A 22,491-nucleotide genomic window follows, 5' to 3' on the forward strand; every position below is an offset into this window, starting at 1 on the left:
CTTGTAATGCCAAGTGAAGCTGCTCTTCTTAAGTCGGCTTGATTCTCTGGTTTGGCTAGAATATTTGTTCCCCTACTTGGGTGGCAGCAGAGCACATAGTATCCATCCTTTACCATGTACTGTCTGTCAATGATCAACCTGTATTGAGTAGAACATCACAAAAATTATGAACTGGCCTTCTGTGTTTTTAATAGAAACCCCAACAGAAACAGTGCCAATTTCAGAGATAGAAAATAAGCCAATAACCTGAGAGTAAGTATTTTGATAGTTGGAAGAGCTGAATGAATATAGGCAGCTTGTCTGCTTGTAGAGAAAACCTGTCTGACGAGAGAACCTGTGGGATTTACCACTAGGAGAAAACTTTGAAAGGGCAGGGTCTTGTGTAAATGAGGTCCCTTTCTACCACTAATACTGCAGAAAAACAAATATGTGAAATTAATATTACTATAAATGATAAATATTACATGATACGATATATTGGCTCTGTTTATACAGAAGCTATTAGATTTGAGACTATTAATTTCCTATATATGTGTGTTTATAGATTTGAGTCTGTTCATATTGCCACTCATTCTCCTTATAAGGTTATTTGTTTTTGTTTTTGTTTTTTTTAGCATAAAATTAGCAATTGTTAGAACATTTCTCAGAAAAAACCTTTGGCTTTTCTAGTAAGCTATCAGGTTAAAAGACGAAGAGATTTTAAAAGGAGTATCATGGTGCTTGCTTCGGCAGCACATATACTAAAAGGAGTATCATGTTATGAGTCTTTTCCATAGACTTTTTTTTTAGTAACAGCTTTATAGATACACAATTTTATATACTGCAAAATTATTCATTTTAATTTTTTTATTTTTTATAAACATATAATGTATTATTAGCCCCAGGGGTACAGGTCTGTGAATCACCAGGTTTACACACTTTACAGCACTCACCATAACACATACCCTCCCCAATGTCCATAACCTCACCACCCCATTTTTATTTATTTTTAAGATTTTATTTATTTAGAGGGGGGAAGGTTAGAGGGAGAAGCAGACTCCCTGCTGAGCAGGAAGCCCAATATGGGCCTTGATTCCCAGACTCCAGGATCATAACTGACCTGAGCTATGAAGGCAGAGACTTAACCAACTTAGCCACCCAGGAGCCCCTCTTTATCTATTTTTCAAGTAAGCTCTATGCCCAACATGGAGCCCAGACTCAGAACTCTTGAGATCAAGAATCACATGCTCCACCAACTGAGCCTAGCCAGGCACCCCCAATTAAGCTCCCTCCTCACTTGGGGGCAGGTTTGGGTTTTGCTGCTGCTTCTGTTTTGAAGAATTTATTTAAGTAATTTCTATACCCAACATGGGGCTTGAACCCACAACCCCAAGATTAAGAGTTGCGGGCTCTCCTCAGCCAGCCAGTTACCTTCTAAATTGCCCCCTTTTTAAAGGACACAGTAGGACGCCTGAGTGGCTCAGTTGGTTAAGCAGCTGCCTTCGGTTCAGGTCATGATCCCAGCGTCCTGGGATCGAGTCCCACATCGGGCTCCTTGCTCAGCGGGAAGCCTGCTTCTCCCTCTGCCTCTGCCTGCCATTCTGTCTGCCTGTGCTCGCTCTCTCCCTCTCTCTCTGATAAATAAATAAAATCTTTAAAAAAAATAAAATAAAATAAAGGACACAGTATACTGGTTTTTTGAAAGTTCAACAATCACCACTATAATTTTAGAACATTTTTATTAACCCAGACAGACTCTTCCCCCTTCCCTCCCCCATACACATTACTAGTAACTCCCCCATTCTACCTTGGCAGTCACTCTGCTTTTTCTGCCTCCAGGTTGCTGGTTCTGCACATTTCATATAAATGAAACTATAAAATGTGTGGGTTTTGTGACTGCATTTACTTGGTATAGGGTAAAATATCCATACTCCATTCCTTTTTATTGCTGAATAATATTCCATTATATGAATATACCACGTTTTGTTACACGTTCATTAGTTGGACATAGGGTTTTTTTTTTTCCTTCGTGACTGCTGTTACTAATGCCTCGTGAGCGTGGGTTTTGTATGTACATATCTTTTCATTTCTCTTGAGCATATACCTAGAATGGTATGCTGTGGATGGATTGGCTGGATCATGTGTTAACTGTTGAACCTTAGATGAATAGCAAATACTTTCTCCATTTCTGTAAGTTGCCTTTTTACTTTCTTGATGGTGTCCTTTGAAGCACAAAAGTTTTTAATTTTGATGAACTCCATGTGATCTAGATAATCTATTATTTTAAAGATTTTATTTAATGTTATAGAGCGTACACAAGCAGGAGGAACAGCAGGCAGAGGCAGAAGCAGGCCCCAGCACACACACACACACACACACCTCCAAAGCAAGGCCAAGCAAGGAGCCTGATGTGGGACTCCATTGCAGGTCCCCAGGATCACAGCCTGAGCCTAAGGCAGACAGTTAACTCAGTCACCCAGGCATCCCGATAATCTAATATTTTAAATAGTAACTTTTCCATCCTGTTTGGGTATTGAGAGTTGATTATATTGGCATTTCCTAAACTTAAGAAGAGAGATGAGAGTAGCATCTTAAGGAATAGAACTTACAGGAACCACTTTTGAGAAGGGGCCACCTAGAGTGAACTCTCCCTCCCTTAATTTTTTTTTTTATAAGATTTTATTTATTTATTTGACAGAGATCACAAGTAGGCAGAGAGGCAGGCAGAGAGAGGGGGGGAAGCAGGCTCCCTGTGGAGCAGAGAGCCCGATGCAGGGCTCAGTCCCAGGACCCTGGGATCATGACCTGAGCTGAAGGCAGAGGCTTTAAACCCACTGAGCCACCCAGGCGCCCCCCCCCACCTTGATTTTAATATGTATCCAGGTTGAGAACTGCTACGTCAAGGAGACAAATGTGTGCTTTAAATTTTTTTTTTTATCATAAATGAACTTTTTTTTTCAACTTTTGTATTGTGGTAGAGTACACAGTGTAATAACATTTAACCATTTTAGCCATTTTAAGCATGCAGTTTAGTGGGGTCAAAAATACATTCACATTGTTAGGCAGCCAGCCTCCAGAACTCTTTATCTTGTAAAACTGAAACCACACTAAACAACAGACACCCTATTTCCCCTTCCCCCCAGCAACCACTGTTCTTTCTGTCTTTGTGAATTTGACTATTCTGGATACCTCATATAAGTGGAATTATATTGTATGGTTTTGTATCTGGCTTATTTCCCTTAGCATAAATTGTTCAAGGCTAATACATATTGTAGCATGTATCAGAATTTCCTTTACGACTGAATGATATTCTGGGTGCTTGGATGGCTCAGTGGGTTAAGCCTCTGTCTTCAGCTCAGGTCATGATCTCAGGATCCTGGGATCGAGGCTCACATGGGACTCTCTGCTTAGTGGGGAGCCCCCCTCTGCCTGCCTCTCTGCTTACTTGTGATCTCTCTCTCTATGTCAAATAAATAAATAAAATCTTTTAAAAAAAAAAAAAAAAGACAATAATATTCCACTCTATATCTGTGGCACTTTTTGTGTTACTCTTCATGCAAAAGATGGATAGGTGGGCATGAGTTCTGTCTTTTGGCTGTTGTGAATGTTGCTGCTATAAGCATTAGTACACAAGTATCTGTTTGGTTCCCAGCTTTCACTCTTTGGAGGATAGACCCATAAGTGGAATTGCTAGATCATATGGTGATTCTATGTTTTATTATATGAACAACTGCCATGCTGTTATCCATAATGGCTGTATGATTTAACATTACTACCAGCACGGCATTGGGTTCTCATACCTCCACAACTTTGCCAACATGTTTTGTTTTTTGATAGTAACTATTTTAGTGGCTGTGAAGTGGTTTTGTGTTTTGATTTGCATTATCCTAATGATTAGTGATGAGTTGATATGTTTTGGTAATGTAGTATTGTGTGTGCTTCAAGTAGAACTAGAAATACTGAAATGAGATGTTGTTAATAAGTATGTTCAGATAATGTAGTTAAAAAGATGGTATTGGCATCATAGATAGAAGTTGGTGGCTGCTCAAAAGAGCCTTCCCATATTGGCAAGGCCTTGGTAGTAGTGCCCTCCATAGTTCAGAATTTGGTCCTCGTTTTTTAGTTCTGGAAGCTGGAATTTGTTTGAGCACCCAGAATTAACCAGGTCTTCAGTGTGTGCTGTGTGTGGTGTATAAATCCTCTCAAAATCAACAGTGATGAATATGTAAAGTACATTTAGGGATATACTTAGAGTGAGTGTGTGATTTCCTAACTGAGATATTTGTGTGAATTCCAAGACACTCCTTTCCCATTATCACATTACTTAGGGTGCTAAATTAATGATTATAAATTTTCATGGTGAGCCTGGAATTTAAAGGGGGAAGGGGCAGACAGGATGATATTCAGTTGTTATTTCATGTAGACTTTGTAAAGACTTGTTGCATCATCCTGTGACAGTGTCTCCCACCAAAAGAACCATCAGATTCCAGGCCTTCGCCATGGACTCTGTCAAATTCCAGCCTGTTGTCAACCTCCACCTCCTTATGAAAACTTAACTCTTTGCCCTTGAAGAATGAGGAGTTCCTGAGCATCCCTTTAAGGTGCTGCATTTTCTTTACTACCTAAGATTTATTCATATAATTGAGTACTAGAGCGCCTGGGTGGCTTGGTTGGTTAAGTGTCTGACATCTGCTCAAGTCATGATCTCAGGTTCCTGGGATTGAATCCAGCATCAGGTTCACCACTCACTGGGGCATCTGTTTATCTTTCTCCCCCTGCTTGTGCTCTCTCTCTCTCAAATAAATAAATAAAACCTTTTAAATTAAAAACAAATAATTGGGGCACCTGAGTGGCTCAATGTGTTAATAAGCCTCTGCCTTCGGCTCAGATCATGATCTCAGGGTCCTGGGATCCAGCCCCACACTGGGCTCTCTGCTCACCAGGGAGCCTCCTTCCCCCCCTCTCTCTGCCTGCCTATTTGCAGTCTCTTTCTCTGTCAAATAAAATCTTTAAAAAAAAAAAAGAAAGAAAGAAAGAAAAAATAAAAACAAATAATTGAGTACCTACCATATTCAGAACACTCTTCCTAACCTAGCATACTTTGATCACACTGTAGTTCTTCCTTCCTGGTCACCTAGGGAGTGACTGGTTTCTATTTTAAGAGACTATCATTAGCTCACTGTACTAATGATAAGCATGAATTTAAACTCCTCACTCTTCACTTACGTGGTACTTGAACCTCTGATGTTTTTCTTTCTCCCACAGCAATGGCACAAGCATGATATCATTGATCATTCCTCCCAAAGACCAGATTTCACGAGTGGCAAAAATGTTAGCAGATGAGTTTGGAACTGCATCTAACATTAAGTCACGAGTAAACCGCCTTTCAGTCCTGGGAGCCATTACATCTGTACAACAAAGACTCAAACTTTATAACAAAGGTAATCTAGAGCTTGATCATTTTCCTCCTCTACTTTGTCTTGGTTATATTTTCCATTTTGATCCCCTGATGCTCTTGGTCACTAATGGGTTTTTTTCAGATAGCTATCAGTAGTGTCCCTTTGGTTGGAATTTAACCCCCTCCCTTTTTTTAAGTAACATTCTTTAAAGTAGTAGTTACTTAAAGACATAAATCCTCCCTTTTAAAACATCTCAATAATTTTTGAAATTATGGAGAGAACTCTCCAGGAGAGATTTATAAACATTTCTGCTTTATTTAAATTAAGATTTAAGGGAACCAGGGACATGGGGCACCTGGCTGGCTCAGCTGGTAGAGCATGTCACTGTTGATCTCCAGGTTGTACATTTGAGCCCCATGCTGTGTATATGGGGATTACTGAAAAATAAAATCTTTAAAAAAGAATTCAAAATAAGGGAGCAGGGACAGTAGGCTGTTGGGAATATTTTCTATTAATTGAGGAAAATTAGCTGTGGATTTAAGTAGAGAAATTATGTTTTTTGCAGTACCTCCAAATGGCCTGGTTGTTTACTGTGGTACAATTGTAACAGAAGAAGGAAAGGAAAAGAAAGTCAACATTGACTTTGAACCTTTCAAACCAATTAATACGTCATTGTATTTGTGTGACAACAAATTCCATACAGAGGTAAGAAGTTCAAGCACAGAATATTGTCATCATTCCAGAAAGAAACCGCATACCCATTAGAGGTTATTACTGATCCTTGCCTCATTCCTACCCCCCCAAGATATCTCTGCTCTGGGCCATGACTGATCTTTACTGTCTCTCTAGATTTGCTTATGTTAGGCATTTCGTATAGTGGATGGCTTTTTGCGACTGGTTTCTTTAAGTACATCAGGACTTAATCCCTTTTGATCACCAAATGTTACTTGGCCCCATTTTATTTTTCTGTTCATCAGTTGATGGGCATTTCTGTTTGGCTATTAGGAATAATGCTGCCCTGAACATACATGTATGGATTTTTGGATGACAAAATGTTTTCATGGGGGAGAGGCGGCTATATGCTTAGGAATGGAATTTCTGGGTAATTTGGTAACTGTTTAACCTGTTGAAGAATTGCCAGACTGTTTGCTAAGTCATTGTATCACAAGGCCAGCTGTTTCAAAAAAAAACAAAAAGACTTTACATTTATCATGACACAGTGACATAATCATTCAGCATGTTTGAGGAAAGTGCTAAACTGAGTTTATAGAGGTGAGGATGTAATTGCCTAACCTGATCTCTGTCTCTTCCTGTATACCCATGATACTCGGGTATTCTAGCACCCTTAGTTTTCAGCTCACAAATTACAAATCTTGAGGCCTGTAAGAGCTTTTTTCACCCCCATGAAACTTTTGAGTGACAGATCTGCCATAAAATAAAATTTAAGGGTGGAAAGGAAGCCTCATTAGAGTGACCTAAATCAGTCAATAGTAGAACAATCAGGAATTCACAGCTGGCTCCTAGTTGAGTCTTTTGCTTTTCATCAACCTAGGGAAAAACCTCTACATTGGAATTAGAACTGACATTTGTCAACACAGTTTACAGTGGATGATTTTTGCTAACTTGACAGGAAGTCCAATTCCAGTTGGATCTTTGTTTGTTGCATTGATGGTTGAGACTTTCTCTTGGCTCTCTTGCCGACCTCCTCTGGCAAAAGCTTCATTGGGAAGGTCTTACCCGGTCCTACTTACCTGTATCTAGTAAACTCTCTAGATTCTGAGTCTTGTTAATTTAAATAGTACCTGCTACTCGTGTTATCTAGCTTTAAACTTACTTACTAAGCTAGCTTCGTTGGTATTTCTAAACCTTAACTCTTCCAAGGTACTGTTTAATCTTGCTAGCTTTGTTTATTTTGGCTTTTAATCGATATGTTGATTACTAGGTATGAATGTGACATATTGCACCACACAATTTATGTCCTGTTTAATCAGGATAATTACACATTCTTACAAAGGTAAGTATTCCCTGATGAGCAGAATTACTGAAAACCTAAAATCAATCAAACTACTTAACAGATTGTGATGTAATGTGCGTAACATTCATGTCTTAATGCTAATTATCAGACATGGTATGGTTAAAGATTGATTCTTAATGATTAATCCTTTTTCTGGTCAATTCTTAAAAGAAATTTTCTTCCCTAGTTTAAATGGAATGGGTATTTCTTAACTCCAAAAAAGCCTGGCCCCTAGCAGTTGTCATTAGCAGGTGCAGACTCCCATCATGAAAACTTGCCCATCCATATGCGTTCCCAGGACTATTTAAATATTTGCTCTTTCAGGAGGCAGAACTACAGGGATGTAATTACATGCTAACCCAGAAGGAGGGGTTTCCCCCACCAAGACCAAATCACTTAGCTATATAAATACCTTTAAAATAAAATTTTTATATCCTGATATCATTAAGGATGCTCAAGACATAGGAGTTAAGTGAAACATCTCAAAACTAGATTTTTTTATAGACTTTTTTCCTGGAATTTTTTTACTCCTGGAGCCCTACTCTATAGAGTTAATTCATAGGATACTCTTTGCTATAATGAATATTGCCTGTTGATGCTGGGGTTGTACAGAAAGTAGCTTTTGGAGGTTGGTTTTTTTTTGTTGTTGGTTTGTTTTTTTGAGGTTAGACTTTAAATTTGAACGTGATGTTCCATGGATTGCCATCACTCTAAATCAAATCAAGGACTAGAATAAATCTGAACCCTAGATCTCTGTTTTTTTTTCCTGCCTCTGGTTCAGAATTGTACATATGGGTTAGTTATAACTGAAGTCTAACTTATTCCATAAAATGGCTTTTGTAAGTCATACCATCTTGGATGGGTGAAAGTGCTTGCATATGTCCTTTTAGACTTTGTCTTGACTCTAGAAAAGTTTTGGGATTTATTGTATGGTACTTATGTTTGCTTTCCAGGCTCTTACAGCATTACTTTCAGATGACAGCAAGTTTGGCTTCATTGTAATAGATGGTAGTGGTGCACTTTTTGGCACACTCCAAGGAAACACAAGAGAAGTCCTGCACAAATTCACTGTGGATCTCCCAAAGAAACATGGTAACACAGGAAGAGAACATGAGCCCACTTTCCTTGTGTCTAGCAATAAGGAAACGAATACTACAGTTGACCCTTTAAAAGTGTGGAGGTTAACGGCACCGACCCAGCTGCACATAACTTTTATTGAATATATGCATATTTAACTTTTGACTCCCCCAAAACTTACCTACTAATAACCTGTTCCTGGGAAGCCTTAGCATTAACGTAAACAGTCGATTAACATGTTAGTATGTTATATTGTATTTTGTACTGTATTCTTAAAGTTAGAGAAAAGAAAATGTTATTAAAATCATATGGAAGAGAAAATACATAATACAGAACTATTCGGTATTTATCCAAAAAAATTCATGTATAAGTGGACCCACACAATTCAAACCTTTATTATTTAAGGGTCAACTGTGAGGGGCTGGTGACTGGCTCATTTGGCGGAGCATGCAACTCTTGATCTCTGGGTTCTAAGTTCAAGACCCACCTTTGGGAGTAGAGGTTGCTTTAAAAAATAAAACCTTTTTCTTTTTCCTTTTTCTTTCAAAGAGGGGTCGACTGTGTAATGGAGGGGAATAAATACAGAGGATGGGAGAAGCATCATGAAATGACTCATGACTCCTTGGTGCCTGTGGCTTCTCTTTTGATAAAATAATTAGTAGTTACTCTCTAAAAATGTCAGTTTATGCCAAACATTTAGTTAAGGAAGTAGTGATTTTTGTTTGTCCTTTTGTTGGGTAATGACATGATTATTTAGTTTTTAATTAGCAAATTATTTTGTACTTTTTTTAATGATGGCCCCCTTCCCCCCCACTTTTTATGTCAAAGGTAGAGGAGGTCAATCAGCCTTGCGTTTTGCTCGTTTAAGAATGGAAAAGCGACATAACTATGTTCGGAAAGTAGCTGAGACTGCTGTACAGCTGTTTATTTCTGGGGACAAAGTGAATGTGGCTGGTCTTGTTTTAGCTGGATCAGCTGACTTTAAAACTGAACTAAGTCAATCTGATATGTTTGATCAGGTAAGTGAGAAGTTGATGTTCTGTCAGTTGTTGGGTGGGAATAAGTGTGTCCATTGAGTTCTGGGATGTGCACATCTATTTTGGTTTTGAAGTTATATATTTCATGTTTAAAAACCTAGCTCTAAAGGGGTGCCTGGGTGGCTCCATGGGTTGAGCCTCTGCATTCAGCTCAGGGTCCTGGGATTGAGCCCTGCATTAGCCTCTCTGTTTGGTAGGGAGTCTGCTTCACCCGTCTCTTCCTGCCTCTGCCTACTTGTGATCTCTCTCTCTGCCAAATAAGTAAATAAAGTCTTTAAAAAAAAAAAAAAAAAAAAAACCTAGCTCTAAAAAACAAACAGAAAACAACCTATGTCAGAACAGGCAGAACTCCAGGTGTTTTAAAAAAAACATTCCCCCAGGGGTGCCTGGGTTAAGTGTCTGCCTTCAACTCAGTTCATGATCCTGGAGTTTTTTGTTTGTTTGTTTTTAAAGAAAGAGAGATTCCCCCATACTTTCCTGGGTCTTTTCTATCTTTTAAAACCAACCATTTTTATTTCTTTTTTTTAAAGGATTTTATTTATTTACTTGAGAGCGAGCACAAGAGCAGGGTGAGGTTCAGAGGGAGAAGCAGACTCCCCACCGAGCAGGGAGCCTCATGCAAGGCTTAGTTCTGGGACCCCAGGTTCATGCCCTGAGCTGAAGGCAGACTCTTAACCAACTGAGATGTGCCCCAAACCAACCATTTTTATATAGAATCATTCTGGTCCTATGCCAGCTACTAGTTTAGTGGATTGCCATAATTGGCTTCCAAAAGGAGTGTGATGTCAAGGAAACTAGGGGATAAAAGTTTTTCTGCTCTTTTTCTGATTTATGCCTGGAGGTAAATAAAGCAGTGAAACTCGGCAGTGTGACAGAGCTGATTAGCCTGAAATATTTAATCCAGAAAGATCTTTTTTTTTATAACTTGGCCCTGACATAACACTATTCCCAAGGTGCTCTACTGGAGAGGGAGTAGCATTACTATAGAAGTCTCAACCAAAGAAGTGGTATTGTACTCTACAAATTTAGTATGGCATGGACTAACAGTCCCCCGTTTCCTTAACAAGAAACTTAGTCTTATTGGTCATTAATGAGTTGGCCTCTTAAGGTCTGATTGAATGGTGATATAATTAGCTGGGGAAGTTAACCTTGACAGTGTTGCTCACTGAGACCTGCTTGTGAATAAATTGGGTTCTTTCCCTGTGTTCTTCTCCTTAGACTTCAGTGTTCCATAATGCTGAGCTTTGCATGCCATTAAGAAGTAGTGGTCTCAGTAAAGGTGTTTTCAAGTACTAACGATTTTTTTTTATATGTGTGTGTGTATGTCAGAGGTTGCAATCAAAAGTTTTAAAATTAGTTGATATTTCCTATGGTGGCGAAAATGGATTCAACCAAGCTATTGAGTTATCTACTGAAGTCCTCTCCAACGTGAAATTCATTCAAGAGAAGAAATTAATAGGTATCAGTGAAATGCAATTTACTTACTTACTTTCTGAAATGTTCTTGTGTGTCTGTTTGTATATACATGATATATGTATGTAACAAGATGCTGAGAAGGTAAAGGAGGAAGATTTAGCAGTTGTATTAAAAAACTTCCTCAGTGTAATCATTAATCTTCCTTTAGTTGTGAATTCCAATAAATGTGCTTATATGTCTGTTTTTTACCCATTGGCAATAGGAGCCAAAAACTTCAGTCTTATTTTGCGTATTTTCCTTTGTAATAGAGTGATGAATAGAGGTCCAAATAGAGATTAATCTGGCCATTATTTGGCTTTGTTTCTGATTTAACGGAGCACACATACTTTTCCAAATGGCTGTGTATTTGGCCCAGCCCTTAACCTCTTGAGTGGAATTCTGGAGCCTCAACTAGAGTGGTAATCATTTTTCACTGACTTTTGGCACTTAACTCATTTTTGAGTTAATTTTTTTTTCTCTCGGATTTTGAGCAAGAAAGTCTCTATCTACAAAGGAAACTTTAATATATGTACTTACTGACCTGTTCCTAATCACAGGACGATACTTTGATGAAATCAGCCAGGACACGGGCAAGTACTGTTTTGGAGTTGAAGATACACTAAAGGCTTTAGAAATGGGAGCTGTAGAGATTCTAATAGTCTATGAAAATCTGGATATCATGAGATACGTTCTTCATTGCCAAGGCACAGAAGGTATGAGAATTAGAAAATAAAGTAAGATTGCTTTTTGTTAGTGAGCTCTTTGTTCTGGAGCTTGAGGTGGAGATTTGGGGGAGGTGGCTTCAGTCTTCATAAATTGTTTTGCTTTTACTGATAAATGTCTGCTTAAGACTGTTAAATTTCCTGAGGAAAAGAACTGTATCTTGAATGTCTTTGGTGTTTATGTATGGTAAGAGCATTGTACCTGGTAGACACACAGTGCATAAAGACTAGTATGTTTATGAAAAGAAGGTTGATAGGAGTTCAGAAACCCTTTTATCTAGCCTCACTTACCTCATGAGACTTACATCTGTTAGTATATGAAAACCAGGTTAACACATTTTTTCCTAATACTGCAGAGGAGAAAATTCTCTATCTAACTCCAGAACAAGAGAAGGATAAATCTCATTTCACAGACAAAGAGGTATGTGGTTGTTTTCCTAGTTTGCTGGTACATGCAAGGAAACATAAATCCATGTTAGAGCACTGGCAACATAAAAGTATCCACCTTGGGAAACCAAATTCCATGCTGTTGGCACTTGGGGGTTGGGGGCAGCAGGAGGTGATCACCTTTTATCTGCTACACACCAGTCTGACTCCAAGGAAGGAGGCCATGACATGGTTATGGTGGTTCATTATTTTTAGAGTAGTTAAGCATTCTCATCCTTGAAAGAGTAGAGAAGATTTGACCAACTAGTGCCTCTTCTGAACTGTGAATCTGTATTGCTTTCTTCACTTACTTGCTCTGCTCTTACACTGAAATACCTTCTGCAGGTTCAGTCTAAATGCATCTCTGTAGTAAAGTGTCCCCTGCCTGGCACAGATCCCTTAAGGATAGTAACTTCCTCAAATTGGGAGTTAAAGGACTTTGTTTTTTTGACAAGGCTACTCCTAAACCAGTTCTGGTGCATCTCTTCTGGGTTGTTAAATGAGTGCTGCCTGGAGACACTTTACAACTGTCTGACTTTAGAAATAACAACAGGAACCACCAGAAGTATGTGTTGACATTTCATCAGTGAAACAGAGCCTGAGGAGGAATGTTATTTAAAAGAGAATGTTGGGCGCCTGGGTGGCTCAGTGGGTTAAGCCGCTGCCTTCGGCTCAGGTCATGATCTCAGGGTCCTGGGATCGAGGCCCGCATCGGACTCTCTGCTCAGCAGGGAGCCTGCTTCCTCCTCTCTCTGCCTCACTCTCTGCCTGCTTGTGATCTCTGTCTGTCAAATAAATAAATAAAATCTTTAAAAATAATAATAATAATAATTAATAAATAAATAAAAGAGAATGTTATTTAAAATAGAACTTCTGTGCTATTAGAATTATGTCAGTAGAAACCACAGTTCATAGAGAGAGTTGTATACCCACTTAATGAGAGGAAGAATGATAATAATGATGGATGGGGAGGATAGGGCCGCTAAGTCTTGGTATAGCCTGATACATTTTTTTGGTATCTCATGGTCACCCTTATAGACAGGACAAGAACATGAGCTGATTGAGAGCATGCCCCTGCTGGAATGGTTTGCTAACAACTATAAAAAATTTGGAGCTACATTGGAAATTGTCACAGATAAGTCACAAGAAGGATCCCAGTTTGTGAAAGGATTTGGTGGAATTGGAGGTGAGTGGCAAGTAAGGAAAATAAACTTGAGGCCAGGGTCTCAAGCCAAAGCTTTCCTGGCTATCGAAAAGTCAAGTTACTTCAGGCAGAGTGGTTTATCATTGACCATGGCAGGAGATTGAAGCAACACATGGTTGCACGTTCCTTGGTTGGGACCCTTTTTTAAAGATTTGAGAGAGGAGAGTATATGTGCATGGTGAGGAGGGATGGGGAAATGGAGAGGTAAATCCAAGCAGACTGTGCTGAGCGTGAGCCTTACATAGGGCTTGATCCACCACCTGGACATCACAACCTGACCCGAGCCTAAACCAAGAGTCAAAACGCCCAACCAACGGTGCCACCACCCAGGCACCCCATGGTTAGGACCATTTTTTATTATCATTTGTTTCCTGTAATTCTACAAATTCCTTTTTATTTATTTATTTATGTTTGTTTTTTAATTTAAAGATTTTATTTATTTATTTGAGAGGGAGAGAAAGAGAGAGAGAGCACAAGAGGGGGTAAAGTCAGAGGGAGAAGCAGACTCCTGGGACTCCAGGATCATGACCAGAGCCAAAGGCTGTCGCTTAACCAACTGAGCCACCTAGGTACCCCTACAAATTGCTTATTGAAGTGAACTTTCACCATCCTGTAAACATAGGTGATTTACTCTTTGATTTGCTTCCCCAGGTATCTTGCGGTACCGAGTAGATTTCCAGGGAATGGAATACCAAGGAGGAGATGATGAATTTTTTGACCTTGATGACTACTAGGTAGTCGACATGGGTCCGGCAAAACGTGCCTCACCCTCCAGCATCCAACCCAAGGAGCATACCCGTGGTGGAATCCAAACAGATCCCTGCCTTACAATTGGAACATTTCCAGAACTTAATCCATGAGCATTGGATATTGAAAAGAAAACCGAAACAAAACCAGACCCAACCCTACACTTTGGTTTGTCATGGTGTCAGCGCAGCAGCCTACAACTAAGTTCCTAAAATGCCACTTTGGACTAATTTAAAAAAGAATCCCAGTTTTTACTTTTACTCGATGGTGAAATTGGTTGCTCTTGTATTTTATGAAAAAAAAAAAAAATGATTTTTTTAACCTTCATACATAGAATCAAAAATACTTTAACTGCTGTAAACCTTCAAAAGTTAATAGAAATGAGATCATACTGGTTTGTTTCTTATTTTGATTGGAGAAAAATTAAATTGCTGCATTTCGCAGTGACCCATTTACATGGCATCCTCAGCTTAGACTGCATAAGAAGAAATACACGCGGTGAAATGTTGGAACCATACTCTCTTGGTCTCTGTTTAATGTTGAAAGGGTGAGCTAATAGGAGGCAATTTGAACTTCTCCCTCACACTACTCTTCCCCCTCCAGACTGTCAGTTTCAAGGATGCAAACTGCATTGCAAAGTCAAACTGACATATATGAAGCATTTGGGCCAAGTGCACTGTTTCCTTCCACCTGTTTTGCAGGCACATTTGTGCCTAGGGTTTGGGAACCCTTAGCATCAGTTGCATTGACAAGGGTTCCCATAATAGCCTACTAGAAACCAGTTTCGGATGGGTATGATGGGGCTTCTGTGCTATTGCTGGGATTGGGAGAAATAAAACTTGCAATTTAAGTGGACTCAAAGAAATTTAAAGAATATCTTATTTTGCTTGGGTCTGTCCTTGGTAAGAGGGAGGTGGTCGTGTTTTCCTTGTGTTGGATGGCATGAGATTATGTGAATGTTTTGATTTTTTACAAATGAACTGCAAGGTTTTTCACAGAACGACTGACAAGACATGTATGACTGTGCATGTAATTATAAACCCCTGACCTCCTGGTGGGGTTGGAGCATCTTTTTCAAATATGGGACTTAACAGGCACCTCTCATAAGAGAAATTATGGGAGGGGGTGGGGAGGGCAGGGGTGGGACGGGATGGGACACAGCTTCTGGCACCAAGGACTTAACTATGGTGGATCCAAAAGTGGGCCTGAAAACCTGAAGCTTATGCTTCACAGCTGGGCTCTAAGTGGGACTGGACCCCAGCTGACATGCAAGGTCATGGCGTGCCCGAGGTGGTAACAGTGAATAAAGTGTATAGGATGTGCCCAGTGGTAGCAATGGAAATAAGTATACCAAATGGACTTTGAAGGACCAAAGGTTTTAAAAGTCAATTGGTATCATTCCCACACTGATAGGGTAGTGGGGTGCATTTGGTTTTCAAATTGGGTACTTTTAACACTTTAGTGCCTGACTGCTGTTCTTCACTGACTTGACTCAGTCACTCGTAGCTTTATTGGTCTGAACCAGCTCCTTGTTCCCAGGTTGCAGACCTGCCTATCGTTCCAATAATCCTGTTTCACTTGAATGAAGGGAGTATGTCTTAACTGTAAAGCTTCTGGTTCTCACACTGTACTCTGAGGTCCAAATGACTGTCTTTCAATGTATAACCTGATGTCTCAACCCCCAGTAAGAAGAGTCAATTCTTTGGTATTCACCAACGTGGGAGGCTTCACCGGAACAGGCTTTTGCTTTGGGCTCTGCTGTTTGTTTGCAGAACACCCAAGAGCGAGCAAACATGCTCTCTTCACAGCAGTACCTTAGGGTTTTGCCATTGTAAATGGGTCTAATGTGATATGACAAGACCAGAGAAATTGGATGTAAATTTACATTTTTGAATATGCTTGTTGTTTCACATGATACATTTAGGGTATGCAGCTCCTTTTGTAGTTTTTATTTTTACTATTTAAGTTTGGAAATGATGCCAAATTTTTGTATTTCTTTAATCAATGTGTTCTCTTTGGTGATATATATTGCATTATATATTGATGTGTGTATCAATATATACTGATATGTATTACACTTACACATACAAACACGTAAATAAGAGGGGGTGAAAACCGTAGCCTTTGCATTCTCTATAGCCTCTACAGAGAGATCCTAAGCAGCGAAATCTTGGTGTTGTGATGTACAGAAATGGAGAAGAGTATTAAACCATATTTAAGAATACATTTTGTGTGCCTGAGATTCTTTAGGATTGTTCCCTGGCGAGGTCTGAGCCACAGAGATATATTATGAGTGAGCTCTCCAAGGTGTAGTAATAGCTAATAACTTTTCAAGCCTTAGATTTTAGTTTTCTTTGTTACGTTTGCCTATGGAAAGGTATATACAAAAGATGCCTGGGGTCATGATCCCAAAGTTAACATCAGAAGGAGGTGCTGGGGCAAATCTAGTTTGTAGCTTCCCTGATTCATATGTGCACCAAAGGAAAACCTGCCTCTTCTTTAAAAAGCTCTTTCAAGTTTATTATCCCATGTAACTGGAGATTTCATGGAGGTAGATGGTGTGCCCATTCTACAACTGATGAAACAGGCCTGCAGTGGTGAAGCCAGATTTTACCCCAGGCCGAATTCCAGAGTTACTCCTTTTTCTACATCTGGTTACCTTGGGACGGTCCAGATTTGAACAGCAGAAGCTAAGTAAGCTGCTTTTCTCCCAGACCTGGTGTACTAGGTAGGAGAGTAATAACCTCATGCTAGAGCAAGCCTTCCAAGTTGGGTCAAGAGAAGAGAATTTCATTTGCAGATTTTCATTTGCTTTTTCCAAAGATGGAAGTGCTTAGGGTTCCTATTTGGTGTTTTAGGGAGCCTAGTTAAAAAACCAAGCCTAGTGGTGCAGGATTTCCTTTCTCCCTATTTAAGGAAATACATTTCACAATATTGACCAGTAGTGCTGCCAGATTTAGATGACAGCTTTGATGAAACCTAGTCACCCTCTGATAGGGGGTAGACTTGCTTGTGCATGGTGGAGGTATATAATTTTCTTCCTAATGGCATCCCTAGGTGCTGTTTGAAGTCAAAAGTTGGAAGGCAGCACACTAGAGCTGGGTACGTGGGCTGTTGTATTTGCCTGTCTGGGCCTGTAGCGTTTGCCATCTTTTGTTCTCTGGCTCCGGTTCTCATGCTGTGACGCTCCCAGACAGGCACACTCGATTCAGGGCTGAGTGCCAAGGTGGAATTTAAGCCTCATGCCAGCTTCTCCCTTGTTGCCAATTTGAGCGAGCGCCTACTGGGACTCCCACCTGCCAAGTCCCACCCTGGTGGGACTCTGCCTCAGGGACATAGGAAATGACCAGCCAAAGGGTATGGAAGCACTGGATGCCAAAGTTGCTGAGGACATGGCTGAATAACAGGAACTAGAGGTACACATGGAAACAATTCATCTCCAGGGTTCTTTGATAATCAACTCTCAACCCTGTCTGGGAATGCTGTTTCAGGTATAATCTGAAATTGCTTGGCAGGTTCATCATGGGGCTTAGTCAAGAGTCCAGGTCAAAGAGTCCCCTCTTAGGACAAACCCTTTGGTTCTGGCTCTGCATGAGTTGGCCTTGTGATTTCAGCTAAGTCCTTATTCCTTACTTTCCCCACCACGGTAAGGAAGTCTGTAATTCTAAGGAGACTTTCCAGCCTTAATGCTGTCAAGGGTAGCATCATGTGAGCAAATCTGTCAGTGACACTTTGGCTAATTATTTTAATTTCTCTGAACAGCAATTTCCCTACCTGTAATAATGCCTATTCCATAAGGACTGTCAAGGATTAAACGCAGTAAGCATGTGAAATGCATAGTACAGTGCCTGGCATTTTGCAAGGGTTCAGATGGGAGCTGTCTCTGATGGTCCTGTACTACCAACCTTGGTCCTCTGGAAGTAGCCAGGGTGAGTCTGCACTGGCAACCACGAGGTGGTGCTAGAGTTAAGGTTACTGGCTGTGGAATGAATTTGTTGCTTCTGGTGGGGAGATTTCTGATCGGCATTAAGAGGTACCTGGGACAGCTTGCTTACCTTAAATTTTTGAGAAATGTAGAGGGCAAACTACTAAAAGATGTAGGGATGACCAAACATCAGGGAGAACCCAGGAGTCTCAATGTGGGCTTTGAACTACCCATTTGTAAAATAACTACAATCACCAACATTGGTTGAACTGTTACCATACACAAGTACTGTGCAAGAGCATCATCTCATTTAATCCTTAGAAAAACAATGAGGTGGATATTATTTTATATCTGCTCATCCAAGTTCATAAGCTACTAAGTGACAAAATCTGGAACTCAAAGACAAGTCTATGTGGTTACAAAGCCAATGTAAATGCAGATCATTCCTCACTCAAGAAGGGAGAGAACAGTCGGCCAATACTACTAAGAAGATATGTGGACTCACTTCACCAGCCCTTGTGCTTTCAGGGACAACCAACAGCTCAGATTCATCTGGAAGGTACCCATCTAGCAATTCTATCCTTCCCCCAACACATACAAGTTTTGACTGGTCAACCCAGCACAACCACAGTTGATGGATAAAAGGAGCTTCCTTGGACTCTCTAAAAGATCCCTGTAATTGATTCAACATCTTCAGAAAAGAATGTACACACAAAATGGAATTTCTCAGAGACTAGGGCATCTGCCCCTGCTCTTAATTATGTCATCAGCAGGACAATTAAAGAAACTGAAATGTGGACTCTAGACAAAAAGTACTGTATCAATGTTAAATCTCCTGAATTTGATAACTCTACTGTGGTTATGTAAGAGAATACCCTTTTTCTTAGAAAATACACAATGAAGTATCAAGGGTTTATACTAAGACCTATTCATTAAGAAAAATTGTGAAATTTCAGAAATCTAGAAGTAAAAAAGCATTAACTATAACAGTTTAGAATCATCATGAACAACCATTATAAAACAGTGTGATGATGAGTATTTAGATTCAAACTGGTTCACAAGGTATTTAAAACACAACTTTGGTTTAGCTCTTCTTTCAAGTTTGGTTTTCACTCAGGATCTGGGTTTGACTCAGATGTCATCATTTAGAAGTTAGTTCTGTCATAGGGTTTACAGCCCAGGAGAAATCCTTATCCAGTCTTTGCCACCTGGCCCAGGTTACAAAAGAAAGCAGAGGCAGGACCATGAGAGGAGCTGCTGTCACATGCCTCAGAGATAAAATCACTGAGGGGTTGGGGGCACCTGACTGGCTCAGTCAGTAGAGCATGTGACACTTGATCTCTGGGTTGAGTTCAAGCCCCACATTAGGTACAATCTCTATAGATTACTTTAAAAATATATTAAAAGAAAATCACTTTGGGGTTGGTCTGATGCTAGATGGATGAGATAAGGCCATGTAAAGTACAGGGCTTCTTGGGGGCCCTTGACCCCTAGCTTAGTGAACAACCGTAGGGATGATGGGAAGGAGGCAGAGCTGTACCTGGGACCCTAGAGCCCATTCTCGGGACAACAGTGTCATTAGATATTCTAGTCCTTTGTCTACAGTCACACCCTTATCCAGTTCTTCTGTTGTCCCACACTTTCACTTCTTAAAGAATCAAAACTTAGTATTTGAAGGGGACCTTGTTACTTCCATCCCCTCATTAAAAAGAGAAGAAAGCTGGGGCGCCTGAGTGGCTCAGTCGGTTAAGCAACTGACCTTTGGGTCAGGTCATAATCCCAGGGTCCTGGGATCAAGCCCCACATCGGGCTCCCTGCTCAGCGGAGAGCCTGCTTCTCCCTCTCCCTCTGCCTGCCACTCTCCCTACTCGTGCTATCTCTCTGTCAAATAAATTAAGAAGAGAGAAAGATAAAGCTGAACCCCAGAGATAACATAATGACCTGTCATGCTTGTGCAGCAAATGAGCAAAGCCAATATGAACACCTGATGTTAGAGCTCCAAATTCTTTGCTCTTAACACATGGATGATCTTGTTATTCTTCATCAAAATTCCATTCTCCCCCCTTGTCAGGGATGAGAACAGGGAAGATCAGAGAGTAAACGGCTTGACGCCAAAGACCTAGCTGGGAGGGGAAATGTGGCCAACATCTAGGTGGGGTTATGAAAGCTGTTTTGAAGTCACTTCCCTGTGAGTCAGGGTTGGCTTGAGTGGGTAGATTAACTTGCTTCTCCAGCTCCCAGGGTTCCAGATTAGCCCAATCTAGGTTTCCCTGTCAGACTTCTAGCTTTTCCACTCTGCTGAGATACCCTGGGCTCAGCCCCTTCTGCTCAGTTCTCCATCCCCAAACAAAGGAAACCTGGAGGGCAAGCCCATTCCCCAGGGGAGGCTACAGACCAAGAAAGAAGGGTGGAAACCTCAGACAGAGGCTCTCCAAGCAATGTCAAGGATCTTTTAAGGTAAGGGCAAAGAAGCAGGGACAATCCGCCACATGGGAGAAGATAGGTGGGAGATCGGAGCGGGATTAAGAAGGAGGAATAACCAGTGTGATATGGGGACACCTGCCCCATGTTACATGGCCATCCAGAGCCACATACATTCTCAGCCTAGGCTGTCCAAGGGATGGGATGGACCAACCATCTCATGATACAATCCCCATTGAAAGGCCTCCAGAAAAGGACTCTATCAGTAATAGGGCAGGATGTCATCTAGGGAAGAGGAGGTGAAGTTCCTTTAGATAATGTTGCATTCCTGTACTCAGGGCTGGAGGCCCTCCCTTACACCCCTATCAAACTCTAATTCTGAAGATAGGTAGCACAGAAGGAAGGGGTTTGCCCTTCCCTTGGCAGCTGAGCAAAGGCCCTCAGAAACCCAATCTCCCCAGCTTTCTGATTCCACAGACACAGTCCACTACCACACCATTCCTTAAATTAGATCTGGGTTAACCTGGTCTTATTCTTTCATTTGAGCATTTAGAGACCTATCTTGTGTGCTGGGCCTGTGCAAGATGCTGGGATACAGTGATGAACAATGGCAGGCACTATCCCTGTCCTTCAGGAGCAGAGGCAGGTAGCAAGGAATGACAGAGTGAGGAGTGCTGGAAAAGAAGCGATGGGCAGAATGGCTCCCACTTCATCTGGGACTACCTGACCTGCCTGGTAAGCAGGAGGGGAGCCTGGAGAGAGAACTAAGTTTGGAGAGGCAGAGGGGTTGGTCCTGTCTTGATCCAAAGACCAGGATGCCACTCAGATTTTAGGACACTGATTATTTTCACCCAGCTATCATCTTTTGTTATTGTTTATTTACAGCTTTATTGAGGTATAATTTAAAAACTTTAAAGTTCACCCACTGTAAATATAGTTTATGGAATAGATCTGTACAACTGCACAAACACAATCCAACGTCCATTGCCCCAAAAGGGTTGTGTGCCCTTCAGCAGTCAATCCTGCTCCCACTCCCAGCCCTACCCAACCACTGATCTGCTTTGACTCCCTAGTTTGCCTTTCCTAGAAACTCTGTATTACTAGACAAGTACAACATGTAGTCTTTTACATGGTTACACTTATTTGATTTAAGCTCCTTTTAAATTAACTTTTAAGAAACATCCATGTTATTACATGTTTACTCCCTTTTATTGCTGAGGAGTGTGATACATTAAGAAATATATATTTGGTCTCTTTCCCCAGGTACTGGCACATAGCTCCTAAAACCCTTGAAGTCTCCACAGTGATGAGTGCATTTCATATGCTAATGAGATGACTAGTGGCAGGGTCCCCCTAGATAGCTTCAGGATGGAGCCAGGTTGCAAGAAAGGCCTAATCAGGTTTTGGAATGTTCAGCCCCACTTAGCAAAAGGAAGGTCTGGAGGTTAAGTTAATCACCAATGGTCAATGATTTAATCAATGTCTGTGTAATGATGCTTCCATTAAAACTCTTTCTAAATTATGGGGTTCAAAGAGCTTCCAGGTTGGTGAACCCACTGAGGCATTGGGAGGTCTCCTTGTAATTCCATATGAATTTGAGGATTAGCTTTTTCATTTCTGCAAGAAAGACCACTGGAATTTTGACACAGACTGTACTGACTCTGTAGATTGGTATGTCTTTCCATTTATTTTATTTATTTATTTATTTATTTGAGAGAGAGACAGTGAGAGAGAGCATGAGCGAGGAGAAGGTCAGAGGGAGAAGCAGACTCCCCATGGAGCTGGGAGCCTGTTGCGGGACTCGATCCCGGGACTCCAGGATCATGACCTGAGCCGAAGGCAGTCGTCCAACCAACTGAGCCACCCAGGCGCCCCTGTCTTTCCATTTATTTAGGTCTTTAGTTTCCTTCAACTATGTACAAATCTTTCACTTCCTTGGTTAAGTTTATTCCTGGGTATTTTATTCTTCTGAATGCTACTATAAATAGAATTGTTTTCTTGATTTCCTTTTTGGATTGTTCACTGCTGGTGTCATTCTGGTTTTCATTTGCATTTCCCTGATGACTAATGATGTTGAGCATCTTT

At 40.7% G+C, this 22,491-nt stretch overlaps 1 protein-coding gene across 2 annotated transcripts in view; it reads left to right on the forward strand.

Moving 5' to 3' along the window:
* ETF1 (eukaryotic translation termination factor 1) overlaps positions 1-16,284 on the forward strand; it is a 32,850-nt gene extending 16,566 nt beyond the window's left edge. For both annotated transcript variants that reach the window (XM_004744861.2, XM_013052453.2), the window contains 9 exons: positions 5,245-5,420; positions 5,944-6,083; positions 8,346-8,484; positions 9,298-9,488; positions 10,836-10,965; positions 11,519-11,674; positions 12,040-12,104; positions 13,148-13,295; positions 13,965-16,284. In XM_004744861.2, coding sequence (XP_004744918.1) covers positions 5,245-5,420; positions 5,944-6,083; positions 8,346-8,484; positions 9,298-9,488; positions 10,836-10,965; positions 11,519-11,674; positions 12,040-12,104; positions 13,148-13,295; positions 13,965-14,047 — 1,228 coding nt within the window. In that variant the 3' untranslated portion in view covers positions 14,048-16,284. The remainder of the gene's footprint in view (positions 1-5,244; positions 5,421-5,943; positions 6,084-8,345; positions 8,485-9,297; positions 9,489-10,835; positions 10,966-11,518; positions 11,675-12,039; positions 12,105-13,147; positions 13,296-13,964) is intronic.
* Positions 16,285-22,491: the final 6,207 nt, after the last annotated feature.

The sequence above is a fragment of the Mustela putorius genome, unplaced genomic scaffold (assembly GCF_011764305.1).
Source record: "Mustela putorius furo isolate JIRA1106 unplaced genomic scaffold, ASM1176430v1.1 tig00000145_pilon_pilon_pilon, whole genome shotgun sequence".
Classification (NCBI taxonomy): Eukaryota; Metazoa; Chordata; class Mammalia; order Carnivora; family Mustelidae; genus Mustela; species Mustela putorius.